We start from the raw sequence: 11,481 nt of genomic DNA, 5'->3' as shown, positions 1-11,481 counted from the left end.
AACATATTTTTTCCTTGGTGGTGGTGGGTGGACACCATTCAACCCATAACAGGTGGCTCCAAGGATACAGGTCCGTGGACGGCAAGTGGGCCTGGATAAAGGGAATGAAAAGAAATTAGAGATGCATCAGTGGGATGGCCAACCACGGGGCCCAGACTGGAAGGAAGGCAAGCAGAGTCTGAATTCTGGAGATTGAGGGTTTGAGTGACAGGGTTAAGGCTAAGGGTTTGCAGGCAGAAAGTACAGGGAAGAGCTGGTTCTGCGGGAGTCACATGATGAGAGAAAGGGAAGACTGGGAGAATGCGACTTCAGGCTGTAAGATCTTGGATTAGTGATATGAGACTGGAGGTCTGGCTGTGACTATGGCAGGTCAGCTCGAGGGAAGGTCATCTGTTACAGTTCAGGTCATCCCCAGAGGCCAGGGTACTGACAGCAGTTTCTCCATCCACGTGGTAGAAATACAGACGGTGATATTGGTGAAAAGACCAAGGACAACTGTGGTCAGCTCTCACCATCTAGGAGGGTGGTAGGGTATCCTATAGCTCAGGGGAGGAGAGCCTGGGGAAAGGGGAGTAGATGGTGGGGAGACTCTCGAGAGTTCCTAAGAGAGATGCGGGCACACGCATGGAAGAAGTCCGGGAGTGGAGAGCTTGGAAACTCCTGCTGGGCAGCAGCACAGTGAAGTGGTCTCTTGAAGCCTGGAAGTAAAGTGCCACAGGCACAGACAAGGAGGAAAATGCAGGCAAAACTATGAGCTGAAATATCAACCAGATGCTTCATGTGTGATGGTTGTTAATTTACTGAGCAAAAGGCGTCTTTTGATGTATCTTGAACCTGCTTCTTGATATAATAAGGGCTGAAAATGTCCTGCCCTTGATAAACCAAAATGTCAGAACCAACTCTTGGTCGTAACCCTCTTCCTAAGTAAGACTCAGGCCCTGTGTTGGATACTGACTGCAGGTATGTACGGAGGGAACATGCAGGGTGAGAAGCAGTGGGAGCCTGACCCCACGTAAGTTACTTAGTTTCAGTTTCCTTATTCAAAAATAGGGTAATAGTAGCTCACTCATAGGGTTGCTGGAGCTCAGCGAGTCCTGAACACAAGTTAGTGGTTGTGGTGATTATTATTATTATTACAAATGCCACAGTCTACTGGAGAAGGAGGGTTGAAAATACGTTGCTCAAAATCATAGTGACTATAATGACGATGAAACTCCCTACTTCTCCCACCCTTCCCCCAAAGATGAAGAATACACCAAAATGATCCTAGAACATTTATTTCCACAGGTTCTTGATACAAAAGCACAATCCTGCATAAAAGTACACCACTACACATAAGGGCAAAATTACACAGCAAGCAAGAGCGGCCACTGACCCCTTCCACAGAGAAACCCCAGAGAGAAATGTCCCACCTCCTGACAGTTTTACAATCATTCATGTCTTCTGCGCACTGCAAGCCCCATCCCACCTCTCATTTTCTCCAATTTCTAACTGAAACTTGTGTTCACAAATTGCATGTGTGTGCATGTGTGTACACAGAAGGCTCGCTTTACCTACTTGATGAGGGGCTGAGACAATGCTTTGTAAGAAAGTTACCGCAACATGATGGGGAGTCAAGCCACGGAAGCTTCAGAGCTAGGGCTAGCTCTCTCCTCAAAAGCCCTGACATGCTAACAATGCCACCGGGGGTCCTTGAAATTTGAGAGCCAGTAGGTCTTGTGTTTGCTCCTGTACTGAACTTCTCCCAGTTCAGGTCTGGGAGGGGAAAGTGGGGATGTGCAGGCATCCCATACCCAGCTCAGGCTGAGAGCTTGCACGCGAGAGGAGACTGGGGGACAAGGTCTCAGGACCTGCAGGTGGCCTCGGCTGGGGACACAGAGACCATTCAAAAGCTTGTGCTTGAGACCAGATTCTTCAGTCACGGCTTCTCCCACCACCATCGCTAGGTATCAGGGATTTTCAGTCTTCAAAATTGATCCCTGTCCCCCAAGAACTCCACTATAAGCTTTGAGAGCCCTTATTTAAGGTATTTAGCTAGTGGCTTCAGTCTGACCATTTGCCACTTTCATGGTTCCAGTCTTCTTGGCATCCGGGTGGGTGGCCACATGGCTTGACATGTGAACAGCGTGGCTTCTGTACCTTAGGGGGTCTGCTTTAAGAACAGGAGAAGGTGGATGCAGGACACTGAGGCTGCCCTCAGGGCCACTGTGGATCCTGAGATGGGCTCTTGTGAAGTTCCTGTGGGCCCTGAGGGGCCTAATTAGACAGATGCCTTTGCTGCTCTTCGAGCCTCCTGCCCCTGCTTGGCCCTCTCCCTCTGCTCCTTTTCCCTCTGAATCAAATGTACCCAATCCAGATGCCACTGCTGCAGCTTCTGCTCGTAGGCAGCGATGTCTTCTGCTTCACAGGTAGGGAGCTGTTCCTTGACAAGCTGGGTGGTCAGGGTCAGAAGGCTTTCTGACTCAACTTTGCCCAGAGCGTGTAGCTTAGAATGTAAGGCCTATTGGAAACAAAGGAAAAAAAAAAAAAAAGAAGATGTGGGAGGGGCAGGTAGGTAAAGAATACAAAGAGGAAAAGAGAAGAGGTTAAGTCACTTACAAAATCTCCACACATTCTGGTCACAGAGAAGGTACTTTATTGGGAGTCTGTCATGCTGCCTTTCATCCAGGCACTGTTAGCTTTTGCTCTTTTTTTTAAATTTCAGCCCAGCAATTCTGCTAAGATGCACCACATGTCATTTCTTCCCCTTCACTCACAAACGGTAAATGGAACTCCATATGCTGTGACTCCCTGTGTAATTTCTTGTTTTAGACCACAAACACTGCACAAGAAAAGAAACCTTCATTTCCATTCTGACCTGCACCAAACTAAGCAGCAAACTCCAAGAACAAAGAACCCTAAGATGGAAACAAAATGGCAGAAGCAGCTGATAAAATGGAGCAAGTTCATCCATAGCTTTTCCTTTAGAATTACTGGGATAAATGTTTGCCTAACCAGTATTCCTTTCAACAGATGGAATTCATGTCAACGCTTTCTTACTAACGGCATGCTAAACAGCTCCCATGAGTGCCTGCGCTATTATAAGCCTCCACGTGCTGTGCTTCACTGCAGGTCAGCCTTGACATCCTGACTACTTATGGCTCCATCTGAAATGGCAGCTCGATTTGGTCGGTATTGTATTTCTGGAGAAGTAAAGTACTAAAAACACTAATCTACTTAAGTGCTTCAAGATGTAGATCATCAGAGACCCACTTATGGCCCCAGACTTAGCATATATGACACACCCCATGTTCCACAAAACAAATGCAATTTACTGGCATAGGTGATGAGTCCTGCTCTAACAGCAGGGGCTGGAAGGTGGGAAGGATCCATGGGCTTCAAGGAGTGGCCAGACGTCTGGTGTGACAGGTCAGCCACAAAAATGAGCCCCAAAAAGATTACCTGGGACTAATAAAAATCAGGCACCAGGAAGAAAAGGAAGTGTAAAATGAGAATTCTTTCTTTCTGATATCACTTCCCACCTGGTTTGAGGCCAAGGAGACAGCTTGGGACACCAGAATAAGGACTCAACTCTGAGTCAGCAAATCCAAAGTGTTCAAATTTGTGTTCAAATCCAAAGTCAGTCACTTATGGACTAGGTTCCCTCAACCTTAGTGTCATGTAACACAGGAAGAGCAGTATCTACCACCCAGGTGAGGATAAAGGAAACGCAGTAGTGCCTAACACACAACTCGCAGTCAAGAAATATTGGTCTTTTTTTGTGTGAATTAAAAAAAAAAATGCATTGTGGAAGAGTGAGGGCTGAGAATTTAATGCTGGCACAGATTTCTATTCTCCAAGATTAAATATATAAGCAATAAGAAAAAGGTGGTAACTTTTAAGAGTCGTGGGGCAGCCTTGGTCAATAAGAACATGGTAAATGATAATCTATGGGGCTAAGCAGATTTTTTGCTTTTTAGCTTTTCTAAATCTGCAAAGTTAAGAGGAAAGAACAGGTATGTAAATTCTTAACCTAGCTGCTAATTCTCTGTGTACCCTGAAAACATCGATTAACGTTCCTTTTTCAGTTTCTAAATTATAAAAAAGGGAAGTTGAGCAATTACCTTATAGAAGTACCGGGAAAAACAGCTACTAAAGGTATTAGGATCCTCCTTAGAACAAGGGGAAATAGATTTCCCACAGCTGGTTCAATATAATTACTGCAAAGATTTCAAGGTAATACTCTGGCAAAGTATACATCCCTCTACACCAAAAGGACACAATGGGTCAGCTGGGAGGGATGGGGACGTTTTCTGCTTCACACAATGAATTCTCCTTCAGGCAGCAACTTTTTTTTTTCCCCTCGCTTTGTGCTAAATAGATGAGAAACACAGCAAGGAAGAGGCCAAGGGCTTAAAATCGGAACATGGCTCTTCCTCCCTGACTCTGATCACAGAGCATTTTGGGATGTAGAGTTGAAAGCTACCAAAGGCAGTTTGAGTGCTCAGGGCTGTCCTGAAACCTGTAGAAACCTGTTTACACCATCCATGTAGTCCAGAGAGCATTTCCAATGGCCCTAGTGCACACCACAAAGCCGAGCAAGAGAAGATGCCTGCATTTCATCTTCATCATATTCAAACGAGGCTTTGTGATTTCTACCTGGGTTTCTGGTGATCAAGAAGGTTCAATGTAATATGGAGAAATGACCAGATCCTCTTCACCCAGGGCTGAAGTCAGGTGCTTGCTATGAGAAGGCAAACTATTACCCACCCATCAGGCAGACGTCAGGGATGAGTAGTGGATAATGACATGCTGCCTTAGGAAAACTGTGACGGATTCGCTCAAGTATGAAAAGGAGCATAAAAATTCCATTTGTTTCTTTTAAGACCACTTCCTGTGTGAAGCAATAACAATGTGATTTTTTTTTTTTTTTTTCTGTATGCGGGCCTCTCATTGTTGTGGCCTCTCCCGTTGCGGAGCACAGGCTTCGGACGCGCAGGCTCAGTGGCCATGGTTCATGGGCCCAGCCGCTCCGTGGCATGTGGGATCTTCCCGGACCGGGGCACGAACCCGTGTCCCCTGCATCGGCAGGCGGACTCTCAAGCACTGCGCCACCAGGGAAGCCCAACAATGTGATTTTTGATGTCAGTTTTTAATGCCCTTGTGTGTGACATTGATGCATGAAAGGACTGCTGGTCTATCACCGCGGCAGAGAAGCATGCTTAATGCACAGCTGAGAGGGACTCAATTCTGCTACAACTCACCTCAAATCGTTCCAGGTAACGGGGAAGCTTGGACTGTTCAGTTTCCTCCACATCCAGCTGCTCCACCAGTTCTTCTGACCTCTGGGTCTTCTCACCTTCTTGGGGCTGGTCCTCTGAAGACCCCTGGGCCTGAGCGGTCAGAGCCGCCTTCAGCGCTCTGTCCAGCACATCGAGCTGCAGAGCAGAAAGGGGGGCAGAGATTAAATGTCCTGTGGCCCTGAAAGCACTGGGAAGGGAGGCTGGAGAAGGGAAAGGAAGGGAAACCTGGGATCTAAAATATTGCGAGAAGAGTTCTCTTATCAAATTATAGGGAACAGAAATGGTTATATAATTTTACACTAGAAACACCCTGTCCCATGGCATGAACACTTAGTACAAAACAAATGGAATAAGCAAGCTCAGAATTATCTGTATAAGTGAATCAACACAGCAGCTTTTGATTTCACTTTTAATCACCCAGGTAAGAATCCAAGAATTATGCTTGATGGGTACTGAAGTACCACCCCTTCCATGTTTTTCTTCCTCAATTGCTTTGGAATTGGGAGAAAGGGAAAGAAAAACCACTACAGACCAGAACCAAAATGGGCCACTTTGAATGCACGGTAAAGCCTCTGAATCTAGGCAGGGGCCTTCTTCAGAGAAAAATTTTAGCTCATAGGGTATCCAGAGATTAGGGATCAGTCAATCTATATAAGCTGCTGACAAAGACCAGATAGGCATACATGAAATTTATTGTAACAGGTGATTTCTACGGCTTAGAAAGTAAATAAACTATAAAACGGAAGGTTTTTTTTGTTTTGACCCCTCTCCCCTACCACTTTCATTTTGGGGCAACCTCCCTCAACCCTCAGAGGGCCTAATCATCAGAGATGGGACAGAAACAACCTCAAGGCCAGCATTAGCACCTGCATGGATACCGATTAATTCTGTCCATGTCACTTCAGAACAAAAATCCAGAAAATACTCCAAGGCTTTTTAATGCCACTAATACATTATACCCAAATGTATATGTGGGGTATACATATATATACACATACACATACATATATGTGACACATATCCCACTCTTGCTGACATCTGAATCACATTCCTATGAAGTCAGGACACAAACAACGCAAATCTGGCTCCAGCTGGAAGGAGTATTTCCCTGGCAAAGCATTTATGTATAATTTTGTGTTTTCAATCACCAGCACTGACTACAGCAGGGTTAAAACATGAAAATGTATTTAGAAATGTGTATACTTGGTTAATGTCTGGCAGAGAACATAAGGCCTCACTAGACACCAGTCTAAGAAGCCAGTATAGGGACCAGACTTGTGCATCCCGTGACTGAGCGGAAGCCATGAGGTGAGTCCTAGTGATCAGCATCAAGGCAAAACAAATAAGCAGCTGCTCAAAGTTAACTTTTACACCCTGTTAATGAAACACCTGATGTCCTTCTATGCCTCACCCTGGCTACAACAGCTGCTTGGGCAGCAACAAACACTGTTGGCTCCCTATCGGGTGTAAGCTCGTCGCGTGCTTTCCTGTAGCCTGAGCTCACTCTAGTAACTTCTTAGTGTCAAGAGCCCAAGGTGACCAAGGGGGATGAGCTTTCAGGCTGGTGGGAGGACAGTGTCCTAGTCCAGGCAAAGTGAACGCCTTAGAACTATGAAAGGAACATTTGGTCCAGATCTCCTCAGCATCATGCATTCACCACAGAATAGTTTAATGGAAGGAAAGAAAGACAGTGCCATCTCTAGTCCCTAGACTCATTTCTTGAGAGCTTGTATGATGGAAAAAACTGACAGGTAGTTAGGCTCCGGGGACTAAATGAGGAGACAGAAATGCCAAAAATTAAAAATGAAATCTTAACCTCTCAAGCTCCTACTGAGATTTTACTTTAGGGGTTGGGCGGAATTAAACAGTATTTTACAGAATTCAGTTTGAATTTTAGGGAAGGGGAATGGTCTTCCTCCCAGATACTGAACTATAAAATCAACATCAATCTTATTTTCTAGTGCTTTTTGTCAGTAACATTGAGAATGTTTGTGGTTTTTCACTCTTTTTCACCTGAATAAGTACATGATTCTACAGAGATAAAGAAAGTGGGGCATGGGGGAGACAAGGAAAACAAATCCAAAGCTTGACTTATGAGTAACAGGAGATGATAAATCCCACTGAATTAGAGGCAGGGAACTTACCACTTCTCTACACAGCTTTCCGTCTTCTGGGGAGGAGGCCACCTTCTCCATTACTTGAAGGGCTCTGTTGAGGTACCCTGGCTGCCACAGCAGGGGCATGTTATGGTACACAGCCCGCAGCCCTTGCTGCAATTCCACCTTCCCTGTGGCCAAAAAGAACAATGAAGAAGGCTCAGCCGTGGCTTCCCACTATGTCTGAGACGGAGGACTTGAAGGCACAAGTGAATACTTACCTGGCAGCTCTAGAAATAGAGAAGGATCGTTTCAAACCTATACCAAGAGCCTCATCCCACCCAGTGAATGGGGACACTTTGGATGTATGATGAAAAATGTAAAATTCTATGTATACACCTTTCAGTATAAAGTCACGTGAACTTATTTTTCTTCTTTTTCATTTGGACTACTGGAGATTATCATGAGGATATATGAATCAAAGGGTTGAGGGAAATTTACAGAGGTTGCTATTTATTTTTTATTTATTTATTTTAATTTGGCTGTGCCGGGTCTTAGTTGTGGCACGGAGGATCTTTAGTTGCGGCATGCAGGATCTTTTAGTTGCAGCATGCGGACTTCTTAGTTGCGGCATGCATGCGGGATCTAGTTCCCTGACCAGGGATCGAACCCAGGCCCCTTGCATTGGGAGTGCGGAGTCTTACCCACTGGACCACCAGGGAAGTCCCTACAGAGGTTGTTATATCTGCCTCTAAGTGGAACTACCCTGACAAAACAAGTCAAACAACTGAAATACTAGTTTTGTTTCAAGAACAAACTCTTCCTCTGAAAAGAAATTCCACAACTTTTTTACAGTGGAAATCTTGTCAATGTCTGACAACTTCCCCTGCCAGGAAATGTTTGACATTTTTCAAAATGCTCCAAAACACCCCATTACTGTCTTTATGAAAAAAAAAAATCTCACTTTGCTCTCCTTTCCTTTATTTGAGGTTCATCAATACTTAAATCGTATAGTCCTCATTCATCCTTTTGGGTCTCAGGACATGAATGTTTCTCTTGGTACCTCAAACAATCACAACTGGAGCTTAAAACATGGCTGGCAGCAAGGTCCCCGAGTGAGGACAGAGGCTGTCTCTGGACTCCTGGGGAACGGAAACTTCTGCACTAATGACCAAAGTCACCTTGAGCTGCCAGGTCTTAAATCTACCTTCACTTATCTTTCCCGGGAAGGAGGATTTGGGAAAGCTGTAGTGGAACATAAATAGACAAAGCTCATCAGGTGACAGCTAATTTTAGACCTGTAAGATGCTTGGGGCTGGCTGCACTCACGTTCTGGGAAGCTGCTTCTGTGAGAGGTGAATGAGGCTGCGCAGCACAGGACACAGTGAGAGCAAAGGGCTTTGGATCTGATGCTCCCAGACCCAAAACACCCGGGCCTCTGCTCAGCAACAGGAACAACAAAGTACGTTTTCTTAGCCTTGACAACTTCCCGGCCAATTCATGCGGTGTAACACTCCTGAGTGCTCATCTGAAGGCAAAGCCCAAACGTGTAAATCAGTGTCAAAAGTAGATGGTAAGTGAAGAGAAAATGATTTTTAAAAAGAGTGGTCAACTCTTCTGTTAGTCTGATCGCCAGCCTGATGAACTCTTCTCCCTGAGTCAGTTTCTATCAGAATCAGCATCTGGGAATGCCACACTATATTTTATTGGCGAAGATCAACTCCAAAAGCAGTCAAACTGCTATAACTTAGATGATTTTCAGAAAACAAAGGTAAGCAGACACAATGTATGATCAGAAGGGACTTTCTCAAATGCCTACCTACTTAGGAGAGAGACTGCAAGGATAATGAAATAACATGCATTTAATAAACCTGTGTAAATCGGGACACATTTTATGCACATTTAGGGTGAATGTTATTTGCCCAGATTCCACACAACCCAAGTGCCGAGGCTGCTCCTCAGAAGGCTTTGCCCTCCTGACTGTCTGATTCTCATGCAATCTGGGGTCTAAAGCAGAGCTAGCTGTCCTGTGTGTGGCACAGTCACATTGCACCAATGAGCCCCTCTCTGCTTTCCCAAGTGCTGCTGGATGTGCTCTCTGAATTTCTCTTCCCTCACACCTGAAAACAATACCAAGGATATGTGTTCAACTCCAACTCTTAATTTCTTTCCTCCTGGACTTTAGGTTTAAGAGACAGAAAGATCTTTGTTAATAATGGGAAAGATCCTACTGGCCGGTTCTCCCAAAAGAGGGCCAGAACTTTCCTTTCTTTATCCCTTCCTCACACTGATTACCACTAAATATAATCGAGAGCCATCAGAACTAATTCTCACCTTGCCAGTGGTGGGAGGTTTTAGAACCTGCTTTATTGTCTTAGGTCATAACTGTAAGGCCATCAAAGTCTAGTTTTACGTCTAAAAATGAAAGCTGTATTGGAATTTCACTCGCAAATTTAAATCAAATTATAATTTTATTATGAAGTAAAAGAATGCATCAGTTCTATCCATGAAGAACAATGTTTGTAAGGACCTCCAGCTTACCAAGAAGCGCATAGCCGTACAACTGGGAACTCAACCCCACCGAATTCTTTTGCTTTAGGCCTGGGAGTAACAGGGATGCACCAAAGTTCCTCTCCTCTTCCCACTGCAACAGAATATACCAGATCACGGTGCAGCCAAGCAATGCATAAATGCATTTTGTATGCAAAAATGTGATTTTTTATGACACAGAGAAAAAAAGAACATGTTATAACATTAAGTAAAAGAATCAAAATAACAAAACTAAAGGTACATTATAATTCTAATTTTGGAAAGAAAAGATATTTATGTTTAATGAAAAATACAGAATAGAAATGCCCAATATGTTAACAGATTTCTGGGCAGTGAAATTACAAGCAATTTTGGTTTTCTTCTTTGTACTTTTCATTACTTTCCAAATTTGGGGCAGTGAGTAAGAGTTCCTTTTACGATCAGAAAAGCAAAACAAAATAAAAATAAAGCGTACACTCTGGACCAGCACTGCCTTGAGACAATCAACAAAGATTACCCATGCTGTTAGCCCTGTACTCACACTGCTATGAAATGACAGAGCAAGCTTTTTGAATTTTAAACAATTCAGCAATAAGACTCCTTCTACTTCACAGTGTTCAAATAAATATAACTATTAGGCTGCCTTTAGATAGATTTACGCCTCTCAAAAATCAATTAGGCAATCAGAAACACTTGGCAATCATTTCTTTCAACCCAGGGTGCAAAATTACACTTCAATAAAATTGAAGCCTTATGAGACATGGGAAAAGAAGGGGCAAAATACAAGCATTGCTAAGGCTGCTGCAGACTAGCAACAGCAGGGACGGGGGACTCACTGTAAAGGCAGGCCTGAGGAGAGCCTTGGCAACTCCCCAGACGAGGGCTGTGATCTTCTCAGTGCTGGTGCAGTAGGAGCACACAGCGGCCTGAGCCTTTGTTCCAGCTTCGAAATAACAGAATGCAAAGCTCAGGTGGCCCTGCACTGGTCAGAGAATGAACAAAGTGTGCAAGCTACAATTGCAGCCAGGTATATAAGTCCCCAGGTGTTAAGGGGCACCCAAACGTCTTTACTGGGAATGACCTTTGTGCAATGCAAGTGCAATTTCTTAAGGTTTTTCTAAACCTTTGAAACAAGCAAAGACCTTGGGAGAAAAGCAAAGCCTCCTCAGGGGCTTCTGCAGCACACATAAGCAAGAGAGTTGGTAATGAAGGACCAGGTCATTTCACTTGCGAAAGCAAATCACTCAGAGGTTTGATTTTCCCCCACAAAAACTGTATGAAAAGGGGCCCAGGGAAAAATTAATAAGGAGGCTTAGAAGCATTTTTTCTTTTCTTTAGGGAAAAACATGACCTATAGTATCAGGATGCAACAGGGGCTAAAAACCATATGAGCAGCATCCTTGCTGTGCTAGAACTGAGCAGGGGTGGTGATGGTGGCTGCAATGGTGATTCTTCCAAAAGCATGTTTACAAAGATGAATGAAAGCAAATGGATGTGTTAGAGATTTTTTGGATGATTGGGGAAAATACAACCACTGCTGCTTAGATGAAAGGCTAGTTATGTGTTAACATAAA

At 44.3% G+C, this 11,481-nt stretch overlaps 1 protein-coding gene across 1 annotated transcript in view; it reads right to left on the bottom strand.

Annotated features, from left to right (window-relative positions):
- Positions 1-1,271: 1,271 nt before the first annotated feature.
- Positions 1,272-11,481, bottom strand: part of MRPS27 (mitochondrial ribosomal protein S27) — an 89,863-nt gene continuing 79,653 nt past the window's right edge. Inside the window, exons 8-11 of the mRNA XM_024756160.1 lie at positions 9,920-10,022; positions 7,427-7,569; positions 5,244-5,417; positions 1,272-2,500 (exon numbers count right to left, since the gene is read on the bottom strand). Of these exons, the coding sequence (XP_024611928.1) occupies positions 2,261-2,500; positions 5,244-5,417; positions 7,427-7,569; positions 9,920-10,022 (660 nt within the window). The 3' untranslated portion in view covers positions 1,272-2,260. The remainder of the gene's footprint in view (positions 2,501-5,243; positions 5,418-7,426; positions 7,570-9,919; positions 10,023-11,481) is intronic.

Source organism: Neophocaena asiaeorientalis, unplaced genomic scaffold (assembly GCF_003031525.2).
Source record: "Neophocaena asiaeorientalis asiaeorientalis breed wild unplaced genomic scaffold, Neophocaena_asiaeorientalis_V1.1 scaffold376, whole genome shotgun sequence".
Taxonomy (NCBI): Eukaryota; Metazoa; Chordata; class Mammalia; order Artiodactyla; family Phocoenidae; genus Neophocaena; species Neophocaena asiaeorientalis.
Note: the sequence above shows the minus strand (reverse complement) of the source record. Positions and strands in the feature narration are given on the sequence as shown.